General features: G+C 32.7%; 1 protein-coding gene across 1 annotated transcript; it reads left to right on the forward strand.

The window, feature by feature from the left end:
* The first annotated feature begins 2,825 nt into the window (after positions 1-2,825).
* On the forward strand, positions 2,826-7,679 carry LOC120210990 (fatty acyl-CoA reductase 3-like). Its single transcript, XM_039209627.1, has 11 exons — positions 2,826-2,970; positions 3,152-3,232; positions 3,697-3,800; positions 3,887-4,089; positions 4,171-4,271; positions 4,523-4,715; positions 4,796-4,957; positions 5,294-5,375; positions 5,956-6,231; positions 6,838-6,965; positions 7,463-7,679. Exons 1-11 carry the CDS (start codon positions 2,928-2,930, stop codon positions 7,617-7,619), a joined length of 1,530 nt encoding a protein of 509 aa, XP_039065558.1. The 5' UTR covers positions 2,826-2,927; the 3' UTR covers positions 7,620-7,679.
* Positions 7,680-18,424: the final 10,745 nt, after the last annotated feature.

Genomic DNA, 18,424 nt, shown 5'->3' on the forward strand with positions numbered 1-18,424 from the left:
CAGAAGATGGAGAGTGTAGTGTTGGCTCTTGGGTTGGTGGTGGAGCGGTGTTCTCAGCTGCTGATGGTGATGGTTTGTCTTCTAGGTTACAGGAGGGGTCTGCTGCTATAGTCTTTACTAAAGATAGTTTCATTGTTGCATTAAGCAAGTGGTGTGATGTAGGTGCTCTGACATTCAGATTCCCACATGTTATTCCTTGTGTGGGAAATAGGAAGTTGTCGAAGATTGTTTATTCGTTGTGCCCATACTGTTTTGGTTGGGACCTTTATCTGTGGGTGGATGTTTGCATCGATTTTGCTGGTTTTATTATTTATTAGAGAGACATCCCATAATGGCTTGCCCCCTGTCTGTTTCCAGTAGCTATTGGTTTCTAGAAGTTCCATTTGTAATAGTTTTTGCGTTTCGAGGTAGAGTTGAAGGATGTCGGTTGGAACTTTTTCGAGTTTTTTTGGATGTTCAGTTTGGAGCTACTAGGATTAGGGTGCTTGTGAGTTTGGTGTTCTCTTTTTTCTGGGATCTAAAGTTTGTGTGGTTTCCTGTTTGGGTAAGATGGTCAGTATTGAGAAGTACTCGATCCATGGTAGTGTGTTCCGGTCCTTGTCCGAGCCTTCTGCAAGTGAGTATCCATTTCTAAGTGGTGTGCCTCTGGTCAAGCTCAGGGGGTCGGTGCTGGTTGTTCTGGTGGTAAGGTTATTTCCTCTGGTTTGCTGTAGGAGTATATTTCTCAGTGTGTCTTCTATTCTTACTGTTGGTTGTCTGTGTTGATTTTTCTATGTGTTGGTTAGGGGTTTTCGGGTTTGTGGTTGGCCGTGGGTTTGGCCCGACTGATGTTACAATTTTATGTGTGTTTGTTATTTACCACCACAATGTATACTCTTTTTCCTCCATTTAGGATTAGGGAGGTTTTTTAATGAGGTCTTGAGGTGGTGTACTTTGTTACTCATCTTAATACAAAGTATCAACTTTCAAAAAATAAAATAAAAAATAAAAGCCTAATCCGAAACTGTTATTTTAAAAAATAACAATATGAAGCATAATCGTACCAATAACAATGAATTGTTGCCACAATTTAACGTATAGGACCAATTATAATAATATTAGATCATTATTCCCGCTATTATTCTACTATTATAATTGCTTTTGAAAAATTAAACGAGTGGAAATTGGGCTCAGATTAGATTATTATTTTGTTTATTAAATATTTAATAAATTTAACGATGAAGCAGAATTTTTATTTTAGAAAATAACAATATGAAGCAGAGTCGTACCAATATTAATGAATTGTGGCCATAATTTAACGTATAGAGACCAATTATAATAATATTATACCATTATTTCCGTAATTTTTCTATTATTCTAATTGATTTTGGAAGATTAAACGAGTGGAAATTGGGCTCGAATTAGATTCTTATTTTGTTTCTTAAATATTTAATAAATTTAATGATGAAGCAGAATCGTTATTTTAGAAAATAACAATACGAAGCAAAATCGTACTAATAACGATGAATTGTGGACACAATTTAACGTATAGGACCAATTATAATAATATTAGACTATTATTCCCACTATTTTTCTACTATTCTAATTGTTTTTGGAAAATTAAACGAGTGGAAATTTGGCTTAGATTAGATTCTTATTTTGTTTATTTGTGATATTTTTCCTTTCTGTTGTTATTTTTTCTACGTCAATGATCTATGACAAGTAGTGAAGCTTACGACATTAATTTGTTTTAGGAACTACAAAACAGAGCACGTGGTGGGGATATTGACTTCAATTGTGTCGGGTAATGATTATTTCGAGGAAAAACCAATTATTTAAAAAAGAAAATTAATTTATATATTTATAAGTTTAGTATGACAATTCAAATTATATATATATATATAATTTATAACAAGAAAATATTAATTTAATTTTTATATATATAGTTTTTAATAATTTTAATATATAAAAGAAATATTTTGTAAAGATTGAGTATTTTTCAGAACAATTATAAGATTTAATGATAATTTATAAATATATACGATAATTCTCTAATTTTGTTATAATGATTCAAGTGGTAAGCAATTTGATATTACTTAAGCATGTATTAAGTTCAAGTTATTGTGTATGCAAAAAAATCTCTATTAGAAGACACTTACTAAAACCAGGTGTGCGAGATACAGTGGCGAATGTAGGATTAAATTTTTGTAGGGATCGAAATATTGAAATTTAAAAAAAAATACAATGACTTATTAGGTATTTAAAATTAAAATTCATAAGAAAATACCTAATTTTTCTAATATTTAAACTTATAATAACCTAAATTGTTATTAGACCAAAAAATTTGAGAACATACGATTATCCTTCTTTAGTTCGACCCCTATGTGATTAAATATTTAATAAATTGTTTCATTTTTTATTAAATACTTGTTTTTACATAAACCGAAATACTATTAGGCCAAAATCTATCGAATATATAAATTTTTTCCAGGGGCTAGGACCTCTTTAGGCCTCAACATAGCTCTGTTCCTGGCAACATGGATCGGTCTGGATTAGTCATAGTGAAACCGTAGAATTGAGAGAACAACAAAAATAATATAACATTATATTTATTAAATTAAAAAATAAACCATTGCTGTTGTTGAAATAAATATGATATATAAAAAGAGGTTAATTTAATTTAATTTGGTGTAGTGAGGTATTAGAGTTAAAAATTTGTTTTGACCGCTCGCCATGTATACGTAATGTGTTTTCCAACAGCATGCATGAATCATGATCACTACATTTGCAAATTCTCCCCTATAAATACCATTCAAAACTCAAAGAATCATTGCATGAAACACGAAGAGAAAAACAGCACATTACTTTCTCATAAAAGAACTTCGATCCTAGCCCACTATAGATTTGTATATCAAGGGAATTCAAAAATCTTTAAGATCAACCCGAAAATGGAAGGAAAGATAAGGGAAGACGAGGAATTCCAGATTCCAGGTCTGTGATTGTGTACTGAATTTGTTTCGTATTTTTATTATTTATCTTTATTTTTTATGTCTAATTCGATTTATTTACAACTTCAGTTTATGTCAATTTTGATTTTATCTTTATATATCAGCATGTTTTATTGTTTGTGAGTTGTTCTCCTATGTTTTGTTGTTGTTAAACATGTATACAGAGACGGAGTTGGATCATGTCGCCAAGTTTCTTCAAGGCAAGACCATACTAATCACTGGTGCAACTGGATTTTTGGCCAAAGGTACATACTCAAGGAACATACTCAATATTCAGTGCCGGAACATAAGAGGGACTAGTGAGGGTCATACCTCCCCCATATAATTAAAAAATTATAATTTATACTTTTAAAATTTTCAAAAATTTAATTTGGCCTCCCCAAAAATATTTAAAAGTTCAAATTAAAATTAAATTTTTTTAATGTTCTTAATTAAACCCCTCCCATAATTTAAAAAATTTCTCATTAAGCCTCTAAAAATTTTAAAATTTTTAATTAGACCCTAATTTTTGGAAAAAAAAAGTAAACTAAACTCTTCAAATATTTTAAAAACTTTAATATAAACCTCTGAATAATTTAAAGTTTTAAGTTGGTCTTCCAAATTCTATTACCAACTTCTGCCACTGTACATACTCTCGGTTTGCTAAGCCAATAAATAATTTAATGAAGGTACAATTAATATTTAAAAAAATTTCAATCATGGGTTTCAGTCTTTATCGAGGAAATACTAAGGCATCAACCAAATGTGAATAAGCTTTATCTTATTATGAGAGCCTCGGATGACAAATCTGCCATACAACGCTTGTATGATGAGGTAAAAAAATCTACATTTATTTTTGTTTAATCAATATTTTCAAATTTATATATTTATATTTATAACAAAAATTAATTTGTAAATAGGTCATAAGCACTGAATTGTTTAGGGTTCTTCACGAGACTTGGGGTTCGAAATTCGATCGATTCATATCAAGTAAAGTGATAGCCATAGCCGGTGATATATCTTTTGAAAATTTGGGAGTGAAAGATTTTATATTACGAGAAGAAATCCAAAATGAAATAGAAATCATAGTAAATGTTGCTGCCACAACTAGCTTCAGTGAAAGGTAACGTTGAATTATGATTCAAATATAAATAAATTTTGTTTAGTTTTCTTTTGCTAATCTTTTATTATATTTTTATTAAAGGTACGACGTTGCTTTGGACATCAATACATTTGGAACTTTCAATGTTTTGAACTTTGGAAAGAAATGTGATAAACTAAAATTATTTATTCACGTATCAACAGGTAACTATAAAATATGAACTTTTTAATGTTTAATTTGTAGCTTTATTGTCCGATTGTGTTGTATTCTTTTCTTCCAATTAGAATTAGGGAGGTTTTTAACAAGACTCACAATTCATGATTAAGCGCTTTTATGCTTAACAAATAAAAGTATATTTGCTGAGGAAAAAAAATTATATTTTAGTGATAAAATAGGAAAAGATGTTGGAGAATACTTTAAAAATTAAAATCTGACACATATTTTTTGTCCTCAGCTTATGTGTGCGGTGAACAGGCAGGAATGATATCAGAGAAACCGTTCTATATGGGTGAGACGTTGAGACAAACAAGCAATTTAGACATCTTTGATGAGAAGAGAATTATGGAGGAAAAATTAGATCAATTACGACAACAGTGTAGCCCAAATGAAACAATAACAAGAGCAATGAAGGAACTTGGCTTCACAAGGTTTCATCCTATATATTTACCACCTTGATTCATAACTAATACATGAATATATTTTAAAAATAGTACTTATATTGATGCAGGGCCAAATCAAATGGGTGGCCAAATACATACGTGTTTACAAAGGCAATGGGCGAGATGCTTTTAGGGAAATTCAAAGGAGATGTTCCTCTTGTTGTTATACGCCCCAGCATGATCTCAAGTACTTATAAACAACCTTTCCCTGGGTGGATTGAAGGCATTAGGTATTAGCACATTCAAATTCAATTTTTTTTTCTCGGCAAATTTGATTTTATTAAGATTATAAGAGAAAAATCCCAAAATCTAAGTTACGTGCCTCATTAAAAACCTCCCTAAACCTATATGGCGGAAAAGAGTACAACACAACTAGAAAACAGAAACAACATTGGCAACTGAATAAGAGGGCAAACACCTATTAAAGCGACAATTGAACAAAACAGACATGCTATCCGAGATTAAGATAATTAATCCCTCCATCACACTCAAGCTAAATTCAAATTATTATTACCAATGAAAGTTATGTTTTCTTTTTCCAATATATCTTATGTTGCTCTATGTAGAACCTTCGATAGCATTGTTGTCAGATATGGACAAGGAACGATTTCATGTTTTCTGGGAAACCCTAGCTCTCCCCTTGATCTGGTGAGATTTTTTTTATTATCAGGGCAAAGCATACACATGGTTTACCGATTATAGGGAACTACTTTATTGAGTCCATTGACTATTAAAAGTTACAAAATAATCCCTCGACTATAGGGAATCGCTTTGTTGAGTCCCTTGATTATTTAAAGTTACAAAATGTCACTTGATTATTATGTTCCAAACTCATCATTTTTCGTTAAAAAGTTAATGATCATCTGCGTTGGACGTTAACAAGCTGACTGAGATATGATAGTCGTTTGAGATTATGATATCAAATTTGATTATTTCTCAATCAACAGATTAACATCCAACTCAGATCGTCGTCATTTTTAACAGGAAAGGACGAGTTTGGAACATAATGAATAATCGTTGAGCATATTGTAACTTTTAATGGTCGAGTGACCTAACAATTAAACTCCCTATAATCGGGGGATTATTTTGTAACTTTTAATAGTCGAGGGACTCAATAAAACAGTATCCTATAATCGGGGGACATTTGTGTACTTTACCCTTATTATTATTTCTCAATAATTAATGCCATAGAAACATAAAAATGAATTTGTAACTTATATATATGCAGGTACCAGTAGATATGGTGGTAAATGCCATGCTTGTGGCTATGGAAGTTCATTTTGCAGATAATCAAACTTCTAGTGAAACCATTTACCATGTCAGCTCCTCCTTTAGGAACCCATTGAGATACTCAGATCTTCGCAAGTTTGCGTATTGTTATTTCTCTAAAAATCCATGCACCGATAGAAACGGAAAGAAAGTGAAAGTTGGCAAACCAACCGTGTTTGACAAAGCTGATAAGTTTTTTCTATACATGCGAGTCAAATACGTGCTTCCACTCAAGGTTTGTTGTTCTTAGTTTTGTTTTGGCTCAAGGGTTACTTTCCCAATTTATCATTTTCACTTTTATGGTATTTTCGCATCAATTTAGGTCTTGAAGTTGTTTAGAGGTATCATCCTAGCCCTCCAAGTCCGTTTTGACTAACATAACCGATAATCTTCTGTGTCTGTGGACACCAACAATTTCTATATCAGCCAATATTACTAATGTGACATTTATTTAAAAAATAAATACTAAAATATTTACTAAACACATGGATAGAAAAAATCCTAAAATTTTAAACTAATCTCACTGAAATAAATAATAAAATTTTGAAAATTTTCTAGTGTTTATTTTAACCTAATCCCTTAATCCATTAATCCACAAACGCATAAGACTCACAATTCTGTTAGTCAAAACAGTAAATGGACTTCGAGGGTTAAGATGATAGCCCTAAACAAGTTCGATGGCTAAATTGATGTGAAAAATACTACAGGGGTAAAAGTGATAAATTAGATCTACGACAAGGACAAAAATAGTCCTTTTAAGTCTTTTATTTTTGCATCAAATTGTTAGCTTCGTCACTATAACCTTTAACTCCTTTCACATGCTATTATTCTTAAAATTCAGGTGCTGTATTTAATGAATAAACTTAGTTGTCAACGTTCCAAGGAAACACATACAAAACTTGATCGTAAAGTCAAGTCTGTAATTCGATTGGCTCAATTTTACAAACCCTATGCGTTCTTTGCAGGAATGTAAGTGTTTATTTTGTAACTCTTTTTTCTTTATTCAATTTAGGGTAAACTACATCATATACCATTAAACTTTAGTCATTGTATCATTTATAATCATGAATTTTCAATTTTGCCAATTATAACACTAAATTTTGATTTCCGTTTCAATTATACAACTGAATCGTTAAATCGTTGACGATACGGTGATGTGGCTGATGACTATCGACGCGGCTAGAGGATGTTGACGTAGACACCTCACCAAAATGAAGTCATTTTGATATGATTGTTAACGATTTAACGGTCCAGTGATATAATTAAAATGAAAATCAAAGTTCAATGCTATAATTTACAAAATTGAAAGTTCAATGGTATAAAGGATACAACGCCAAAATTATGATGGTATCTTTTGTACTTTACCCTTCAATTTAACAACTTGCTTTCTTTTGGTATATGCAAATCTAGGTTGGAATTTCAACATATTCCAATTTTTTTTAAATGTTTTTTTCTCTCCCAAACAGCTTTGACTGCAGCAACTTAGAGGAGTTACAAAGGGTGGCTGAAGAGAGAGGCATTGATGTTGCTAAATTTAACTTCGATTCCAAATATATCGACTGGGAAGATTACATCATGAATATTCATATCCCGGGTCTTTTAAAGCATGCAGTTAGGACTTGATTAGTATATTTTACATAAAATAATCTATGGTAAACTATCAGATACCAACGAGTTTCAGGCGTTGTATTTTTATACCACTAAACTTTTAATTTTCCAATTATAGCAATAAACTTTGATTTTCGTTTCATTTATACCACTAAACCGTTAAATTGTGAACAACACGATGACGTGTCCGTCGGACGTTGACATGGCTGACGACTGTTTACGTAGACACCTCGCCAAATTACATTGTTTTGATCCGACTGTTAATGATTTAACGACCCAATGGTATAACTGAAGTGAAAAATAAAATTCAGTGTTATAATTGACAAAATTGAAAGTACAGTGGTATCTAGTGTAGCTTACCCAATAATATATTAAACATGCATATATTGTCATGTGTTATTAGTTATGTGCTTGTTATTTCATACGTTTGTAAAAACCATATGTAATGTCATTCTCTTGCATCCAAAATACTCTCAAAGCTGAGTGTTATACTATAAAATAAATTTGTCACGAGCTTTTCCTTTTCCTTGTACTATATTTTGTTAAATGGGATATTTAAAGAATTAAGATACTATCTTGAGTTTGTTGTTGATTTGATTGTCAGACTTTATGGATGTTTCACAAAATTATCGGAACATGACACGTGTTATTTAACGAGATATTTTAATGGCTGTAATGACCCAGACACCTAAATGGTAATATTTGTAGTGTTAGACACTTACATTGACAGAAAAATTTTGGGCACCACTTTGGGAAAAACATATAATTTGAACATTTATTTTTATATTAAGCCTTATATTAACTATATCTTTTAAGAAAAATTAATTAGGGTAAACTACACATTTAGTACATAAAGTATCAATTTTAATCCGTTTTGTACTTAAACTTTCAATTTTTTTCAAAACCATACCTAATGTATAGTTTTTGATTCATTTTTAGTACCAAAACTCAAGTGTTGAAAAAATTGAAAGTTTAGAACCAAAACATGCTTAGTAACAAAACCATACTTAAGCTTTGAATTTTGTTTTTGAAAGTTTAGGTACTAAACACGTTTAGTTTTTAACGACAGATACTAAAATGAAACAAAAATAAAATATTAGGTATGGTTTTGGAAAAATGAAAATTTATGTCATACCCAAATTTTATTTTAAAACAAATTTAATTGATTTAATATAAATAAGGGACTAAAATGGATAATTTTAAAGATTTCTTACAATCGGTTCCAAGTAACACTAGGTTGTTTGAGATCATCGAACTATATGACATTCTTACCTCGAAGTTTTTGAACAATCTTCTTGAAGGTGGTACAATTCTCGATAGAATGTCCGATAGTACTAATGTGGTACTCACATTTAACATTTTTATCATACCACGTGGGGTTATGGTTTGCATTGGCACTACATAGAATAGGGATACCACGTATGCGTCAAAGAGTTGATGGTACAATTCTTTGTATTTCATAGGGATCGGGTCAAATTGTCATTTCTCATTTTTTGATGTTTATTTTGGATTAAAAGACATCGACGCCCTTAAAAGCCCTTAAGTCATTGGCTTTATTTCCCATTCTCTTCAAGGAAGATCTTTTGAGGGACTCTTGATCATTTAATAGTGCCTCATTAAATCACAAAGTTGGGATTCTGACTTTCTCTTGAACTTGTGCAACAGACTCTTCTACCAGCTTCTTTCGGTCCACCATCACAGCTGTCATGCTCATTAATTAAGATAATTACCCCTTTATCTCATCTCAAAACTTGCTCATTTGATCATTCAAATCTTCTTGCATTCTGACCAGATGTATTAAAGCCTCTCAATTCTACTTATCTGCGCTATCATGTCATTCATGGCATCCATAAGAGTGATTTTCTAGATTTTCAACCATAGAATCTTCCACTAATTGTTACATATGTTCATGATGTATGTAAAAAATGCTTGACTATATACAAAGCAAAAACAAAAGCAAAAATGTTAAAATGAAAATGTAAAATGCATAGATACAAATGCAAATGTAAATGGTGCTAACTCTAAAGTGACCATCATAGAACAACCTTCGTTAGAACACAAGGTTTTATTGCACCAGGTAGTCAAATTTTACGAGTATGGTTGATGCTCCACTTGGAATCGTTGTTGCTCTCATCCTAATGCTCGACTCCATGAGAGCTTTTGGTCTTTATGTATTTGAAGGTAGTCTTCAATTGACTTTGAGTTCCTTCTTTCATTGGTTGTCTTTCTCCGTGGATCCTCAAAGCATCATTAAGCATCTAAAATTTGATTACTCGATTGAGAAACTCTTACTTCATTATGAAAACCTTTTAATTTGGTCAATCACTCAAGAGCTAACAGCTTTGAACCATGTAATGCATATAAAAATGCAAGTAATAAGAAAAGAAACAGAAGAAGACAAAACAAATGGTTAGTACAAAAGAAAAAATAGTAAGAACTAAATCATACCCAACATATTGTCTATCCGACATGATTTATAAAAGTGGTGAATCACCAATATTTCTTTTCAAGAACTTAAGGTTTCTAATGTGAACAGAATGTATTTCAACATTTCGGATAGAGGAAAAATACCCTCTAATTTGAAACGGAGCGGTATTTTCTCATTCTCAAAACGAAATAAGACACAATGGAATTTTCCTTAGGATTTAACATTGATTTTATTCACATTTAGAATATGGAATAAAATGCAAGCAAATTAATTAAAATTACTCATCTATTTAATATAGATAAAGAATATTCAATTATTTATAAATATTGAGATCAAACCCTCAAATAGAATCAAGCGACTTTTCCTCAATAAATTTAAATAAGAGAATATTTCATTTTCCATACTCTTGATTAAAATTTTAATGTGTTATCAATTTTGTTTAGTTTCACCGAAGATATCTGATTATTTTAAACTACCATAATCGGACTACTAGTTGGGTCAGGACAACCCTTTTCGATAATTTTAAATAACCAAATATTATCTTTTAAATTCAGTTGTGGTAAAAGTCGAGTTAGTCTTTTGAGATTATCATGCATAATTAATTAAAATTTCATGAAAGTCAATTAACATACTTCAATAAATATTAATTAAAAATTTATATACCTAACATAGACGAAGTAATAAATAAATATTGTCTATTATACAAATACACAATATAAGTAATACACATATACTTTAATACACTAACAATGACTAAATTAAAAACCGAACATACCAGCCTTGAACATGAAACTTAATTAGTGACTACAATGGAACAGGTTACAAATTGCAAATGAAATAAATAAGCTGTAATAATTAAAAGCCATCCATTCAAATATCAGAAATTAAAGAAATAAAAATTAAAAATTAAAAGTCAAATGGAATAAATAAATACATAGATTATAAATGTAAAGGAAAAAATGAAATGAAAAGGGGAAACAAAATCAAATTGGAATAAAGTTTTACTAAACAAGAAATAAAATAAGGAAATTGGTATAAATCAAGAAACTTTAAAATAAACCAAACTAAGAGAAAAAAAATTAAAATTAAGAAAAAAAATCTACCCTAATTTAAAAAAGTTAAAAAATTAAGCGGGTCGATAGAAAAAGGAAAAAACTAAAATGCATTAAACTAACAAGGAAATATATATTTAAAGATCCATAGTCGGTCTTCATGGAATGGTATGGGGAAATGTTAGATCTAAAAATATCTCTTTGAAAACCTTATCCCCGTTCTTCGACAATCTCTCCTCCGATGAAATTTTCGAATAAAAGCAAGATCAAAGGCAAGGAAATAATAAGCACATAAGCAAATAAATATAAAGTTGAAAATATAAAATAAAATAAAAGGGAAACATTGGTTTTCACTAAAAAACCTCAAGGAATGCTAGAAGCTAGATTTAAAAAAATCTATTCGAAAACATTTTTCCTTGTTTATCGGCTCTCTTCCAACATTGTTTTTGAAAAAGAAAAGTTGAGATTGATAAAAAAGACAAGAACACAAGAGAAATAAATAAAAAAAAAATACCTTTAAATGAAATTTCTCTTTTATTGCTTTTATTCTTCAAATTACAATTTTCGAGTGACTCTGCTTTTTTCCTCTTCTCCTTATTACTCCAAAGTAAAAAATAAATTCTCTTCCCCCTAACGAGATGGAAAATGTATCTATTTATAGCTGAGCCTCCTTAAATCCAACAGTCTAAATAATTTACATCGACAACTAAGATTAAAGCATATATACATAATCCTCATATTTAAGGAAATTAAATCAATCCTATCAATATATTCCATTGATAGTAGATTACATGTGATATGGAAAGAAATCAAAAGAGAATATTATGATTAGTATTAAACCTATGATTTTCTTGTTATTCGAATAAAATTGACCCAAAAAAATTAGGTAATTAAGGGAATAGTTAGAATGTCGAGCTTTTGAGATGCATCTGTTGAAAAATCAAAAACCACATGGGCTGCTAGTTAGAAGCCGATGGCTTTGAAAAAAAATATTAAAAGCCAATTTTGTTGATTTTTATATGGTCAAATTACAAACTTTAGTCATTAAACTTTAGGGTATTTACAAGATTAAGTCCTTAAGATTTAGCTATAAATACCCTATCCCATTTAACTTCAAAACCATCCCAAAGCATTCCAGCTTTCTTCCAATACTAGAGAGAATTTAGAGAGTTTCTTGAGAGTTGTTTTCTCCTTTTTATCAAGAGAGAATTATCATTGTTTTCTCCTTAGTCGATTGAGAGAAGTTGTAATTCCTATTTTCTCATAGTGAAATTCTTCTACCGTTGCCCGTGGTTTTTACCCTATATTATTCAGGGTTTTCCACGTAAATTTTGTGTCTCTTTTATCTTCATTTTTATTTTCTCAAATTATCAGTTACGATTTTGCTCTATCCGATAGCCGTCTTTCGCAACAATTGGTATCAGAGCTAGATTAGAGTGTGTAATATCTGCTTATTGTCTTTGTGGTTGCCACTAAAAGGTGGATCCTCCAACATAAGAAAATAAGAAGTTATTACCCATTCTTTGAAGGTTCCAGAGAACTATTCACGATAGTGAAATAGTGGGAGCTATCCGTAAAAGAAGCTATGGCAACGAAATTTGATATTGAAAAATTCAATGGGAGAAATTTCTCATTATGGAAATTGAAGATGAAGGCCATCCTAAGGAAAGACGGGTGTCTAGCGGCTATCAATGAAAGGCCGGTGGATCGCAGATGACATCAAATGGAACGAGATGGACGAGAATGCTATGGTAAACTTTCATCTAGCATTAGCAGATGAAGTATTGTCAAGCATCGAGGAGAAAAAGACAGCTAAGGAGATATGGGATCATCTCACCAAATTAAACGAGGCCATATCGATGCACAATAAAATTTTCTTGAAGAGAAAATTGTACACTCTCCGGATGTCAGAATCTACTTCAGTGACGGAGCACTTAAACACACTGAACACTTTATTTTCTCAGCTTACATCCTTAAGCTGTAAAATAGTAGAACAAGAACGTGCTGAACTTCTACTTCAAAGTCTACCGGATTCGTATGATCAACTCATCATCAACTTGACAAACAGTAATGTCACCAGTCTAGTCTTCGATGACGTTACAGCTGCTGTTCTACAAGAAGAAAATCAGCGCAAGAACAAGGAAGACAGACAAGTAAATCTGCAACAAGCAGAAGCGTTGACAACGATGAGAGGGAGATCAACAGAACGTGGCCAAAGCAACAGTCATAAACATGGTAGATCGAAGTCGAGGAGCAAGAAGAATTTAAAGTGCTACCACTATGGACAGAAGGGTCACTTGAAGAAGGATTGTTGGAGTCTAAATAAAAACTCCAATCCACAAGGCAATACCGCAAACATTTCAGATGATGTAGATGCTCTATGTTGTGAAGCGTCAACCACCGTGGAAGGAAGAAAACGATTTGCAGATATATGGCTCATTGATTCGGGAGCAACATATCACATGACCTCAAGAAGAGAATGGTTCCATCATTATGAACCAGTCTCAGGAGGATTTGTGTATAGTTGCAATGATAATGCCTTAGAAATCATTGGCGTGGGAACCATCAAATTGAAGATGTATGACGGAACAATTAAAGTTGTTCGAGATGTGCGGCACGTGAAAGGTCTGAAGAAAAATTTATTATCCTACGGATTGTTGGATAATAATGCAAGCAAGATTGAAACATGGAAAGGAATCTTGAAGGTGTTCCGTGGAGCGCTTGTGGTGCTGAAAGGTGAAAAGATAGCTGCAAACTTGTACATGCTGAAGGGAGAGACTTTGGTAGAAGCAGAAGCCTCTGTTGCCTCATGTAGTTTAGATTCGGCAATGCTATGACATCAGAAACTTGGACACATGTCAGAACAAGGAATGAAAGTCCTTGTGGAGTAAAAGCTACTTCCAGGCTTAACAAAGGTATTACTTCCTTTGTGTGAGCATTGCATAACAAGTAAGTAGCACCGGTTGAAATTCAACACATCAAATTCTAGAGGTAAAAGTGTTCTAGAATTGGTTCACTCTGACATATGGCAAGCACCAGTAACATCCCTAGGTGGAGCAAAATACTTTGTCTCATTTATTGATGACTACTCAGGAGATGTTGGGTGCACCCTATTAAGAAGAAGTCAGACGTGTTTTCAACTTTCAAAAACTTCAAAGCACAGGTGGAACTTGATTCTAGAAATAAGATCAAGTGTTTCAGAATAGATAATGGAGGAGAATACACAAGCGAAGAATTTGATGACTTTTGCAGGAAGGAAGGCATCAAAAAATAGTTCACAGTGGTGAACACTCCTCAACAAAATGGAGTGGCAGAGCGGATGAACAGAACCTTGTTAGAAAGAACAAGAGCAATGTTGAGAGATGCAGGCCTAGAAAAATCATTCTGGGCAGAAGCAGTCAATACCGCCTGTTATTTGGTGAATCGAGCTCCATCAACTGCAATAGAGCTGAAGACACCAATGGAGATGTAGACTGGTAAACCAGTTGATTATTCAAACCTCCATATATTTGGAAGTATAGTGTACGTGATGTATAACTCCCAAGAAATTTCAAAGTTCGATCCAAAATCCAGGAAATGCAAAATCTTGGGGTATGCTGATGGTGTAAAGGGGTATCACTTGTGGGATCCCACTGCCCATAAAGTGATCATCAGCAAGGATGTTATCTTTGTAGAGGATAAACTAAAAGAAAAGAAGACGATGATAGCGTTGAAAAGTCAGAGACTACACAGATACATGTGGAAAAGGAGGTTGAACAAGGAGATTCTTCTGAAGCGGAACCATCACATGATTAACAAGAACCAGAGAGTTATGAAGCTCCAACAACTCATCAATCAGATCAGGACGGTGAGCCATCAACATACCAGGAGGTAATAAACAGCTCAGATGCTTCACTGTGGATGATGGCTATGCAAGAAGAAATTGAAGCCCTTCATAAAAATAATACATGGGACCTTGTGCTACTACCACAAGGAAGGAATCCAATTGGTAACAAATGGGTTTTCAAAATCAAGAGAAATGGTGACGATCAAGTGGAGAGGTATCGTGCAAGACTGGTGGTCAAAGGATATGCTCAGAAAGAAGGTATTTATTTCAATGAAATTTTTTCTCCTGTGGTTCGACTAACAACAGTTCGAGTAGTCTTGGCAATGTGTGCTACATTGAATTTACATCTGGAACAACTAGATGTTAAAACAGCTTTTCTTCATGGAAATCTTGAAGAAGAGATTTATATGCTCTAGCCTGAAGGTTTTGAAGAAGACGAAAATGAGAACTTGGTTTGCAGGTTGAACAAATCTCTGTACGGTCTAAAGCAGGTGCCAAGGTGTTGGTATACGAGATTTGATTCCTTCATTATGTGCCTTGGATACAACAGACTTAATGCAGACCCTTGTGCTTATTTCAAGAGGTCTGTGATAACGATTTTTTTATATTGCTGTTGTATGTGGATGACATGTTGGTTGCAAGACCCAACAAATATCATATTGAAGAATTGAAGGCACAACTGGCTAGGTAATTTGAAATGAAGGACTTGGGATAAGCAAACAAGATTCTAGGGATGCAAATTCACCGAGACAGAAGTAATAGGAAGATTTGTCTTTCACAAAAGAATTACTTGAGAAGATCTTGTCAAGATTCAACATGCAAGATTGTAAGTCAATTTCTACCCCTCTTCCTATTAACTTCAAATTATCCTCCAGTATGAGTCCTAGCAGTAAAGAAGAGAGGATGGAGATGTCTCGAGTGCCGTATGCATCGGTAGTGGGAAGTTTAATGTTTGCTATGATATGCATAAGACCAGACATTGCACAAGCAGTGGGAGTGGTTAGTCGGTACATGGCGAATCCAGGCAAAGAGCATTGGAATACATTGAAGAGGATCTTGAGATACATCAAAGGAACCTCAAATGTTGCATTATGTTACGGAGGATCAAACTTACTAATAAATAGTTATGTAGATTCTAACTATGCAGGGGATTTGGATAAAAGCAAATCTACTACAGGATATGTGTTCAAAGTTGCTGGTGGAGCTGTAAGCTGGGTTTCAAAATTGCAGTTAGTTGTGGCTACGTCCACAACAGAGGCAGAATATGTAGCAGCTACACAAGCCAGTAAAGAAGCAATTTGGTTGAAGATGCTATTGGAGGAGCTTGAGCACAATCAAGTGTATGTATCTCTATTTTGTGACAGTCAAAGCGCCTTGCATCTAGCAAGGAATCCAACATTTCATTCAAGGACAAAACACATACGAGTTCATTACCATTTCATTCGTGAAAAGGTTGAAGAAGGGACAGTAGATATGCAGAAGATTCATACCAAAGACAACATAGCAGATTTCATGACGAAAGGGATCAACGCTGATAAATTTAACTCGTGCCGATCATCTTGCGGCCTGACGAAAATATAAGCAATAAGGTACAAGATAGAAAGAATGGTGTGAAGATATGATTGTTCCAATCAAATCTTCAAGTGGGAGATTGTTGAAAAATCAAAAACCACATGGGCTGCTAGTTAGAAGCCGGTGGCTTTGAAAAAAAATATTAAAAGCCAATTTTGTTGATTTTATATGGTCAAATTACAAACTTTAGTCATTAAACTTTAGGGTATTTACAAGATTAAGTCCTTAAGATTTAGCTATAAATACCCTTTCCCATTTAGCTTCAAAACCATCCCAAAGCATTCTAGCTTTCTTCTAATACTAGAGAGAATTTAGAGAGTTTCTTGAGAGTTGTTTTCTCCTTTTTATCAAGAGAGAATTATCATTGTTTTCTCCTTGGTTGATTGAGAGAAGTTGTAATTCTTATTTTCTCATAGTGAAATTCTTCTACCGTTGCCCGTGGTTTTTACCCTATATTATTCAGGGGTTTTCCACGTAAATTTTGTGTCTCTTTTATCTTCATTTTTATTTTCTCAAATTATCAGTTACGATTTTGCTCTATCGATAGACGTCTTCCGCAACAGCATCAAAATTGATCTATGAGGCAAAGGAGACTCAAAAAGATGAAAGAGAGGATTCAAAGCATTCAGAACAAACCAAAAGTTACATTCAATGATCAATGTCAATGTATGATGATTTGGAAGTGACAGATAGCAATAAGTTTCTATGCAGGTTTTAAGGGAGAGAGCCAAAAAGGCTAATCAACGCCAGTAGTTGTTATACTTAATTCGAGAAATTTTGAGGAAGAACTTTTCTTTAAGGATTGGAGAGTTAATGAATTGAATTTTAGAGTCAACATTCAAGTATTGACCTGGAGTTAAAATGAATAAATCATGTATAGTGTGGAGGATCTTTGGGTCGAATTTGGACTTAATCGGATGAGAAATAGGACTTATAGGTGATAAAAATGAGATTTTTAAGCTTGGAGTGAAAAGAGTAGGACCTAGAGTGTGATTTCCCCATCGAAAAAATCATGGGTGCTTTGGCTGAGATAATAGCTTATATGTGTGGCCTTTTTGGGGAAAGGACTAACCACTTTTTCTTCTATACTTTTGCCCAAACTTCCTTCTTCTTCATAACACTATCTTTTCATCTTTCCTCTTTTCTCCCCTCAAGCTAGAGCAAAGAGTAAGTCTTCACCTTTCTTCTCCACATTTCATCTAAAATTTCATGGTAAGAATCATGATAGGAAGATCATGAGGTTAAAATGAGCTCACATTCTTCTCTTATTGTAGCCAAGGGTTTATTTGAGGTTTATAGAGGTTTTAAGCTCCAAGAGCTTCATCCATTCATTTCATTAGATTTTATGTAGTCTAAGTATTTTTTAGCAAGTTATAAGAATCATTTTGTTATTAGAATATTTTTCTATGACTTTAGTTGGGTGGTAGGATTGTGTGAGACTTCAAGAGCAAAGTGTTGCAGTCATTTTCGGGTGGGCTCGGAATTGGGCTTCGACTTGAATAAATGGGTTAGAGCCGCCACCGATCATTTAAAAAATATTTAGGTTGATCAGACACCATCTTACATGATCTACGCTTTACCAGAAATATGTCAGATTCGGAGTCGGTTACAATCAAGGAAGGATTATCACCCTTGTATTGCCCTTTCGGTACTAATTTAATTTCCAGTTGTCTTAATTAAGAAAATTGCAAGTTAAATTAAAAGTAAAAATTCAATCCAAATTACTTACCTTTAATCGATTTAAAATATCCTTAAGAAGGTCATAATGATGTTAAATTATAAAAATAAAATATGGAGTGATTCAAAAGGAATAATTAGAAAAATTAAATTCTATTACTTTAAATAAAGAAATGAAAAGAGATACATAAGTACATACATATTGAAAAATAAATGGACATAAAATTAATAGAATGAAATATCAAAAAATTAAATAGAACAATTT

Source organism: Hibiscus syriacus, unplaced genomic scaffold (genome assembly GCF_006381635.1).
Source record: "Hibiscus syriacus cultivar Baekdansim isolate YM2019G1 unplaced genomic scaffold, ASM638163v2 tig00109949_pilon, whole genome shotgun sequence".
NCBI classification, from domain to species: Eukaryota; Viridiplantae; Streptophyta; class Magnoliopsida; order Malvales; family Malvaceae; genus Hibiscus; species Hibiscus syriacus.

Bases quoted from the DNA above. Each gene is read 5' to 3' on its own strand.
- LOC120210990 (XM_039209627.1), top strand. From the start codon at position 2,928: ATGGAAGGAAAGATAAGGGAAGACGAGGAATTCCAGATTCCAG. The intron at 2,971-3,151 runs GTCTGTGATTGT...ACATGTATACAG, and splicing joins CGAGGAATTCCAGATTCCAG to AGACGGAGTTGGATCATGTC. The intron at 4,716-4,795 runs GTTTCATCCTAT...ATATTGATGCAG, and splicing joins AAGGAACTTGGCTTCACAAG to GGCCAAATCAAATGGGTGGC.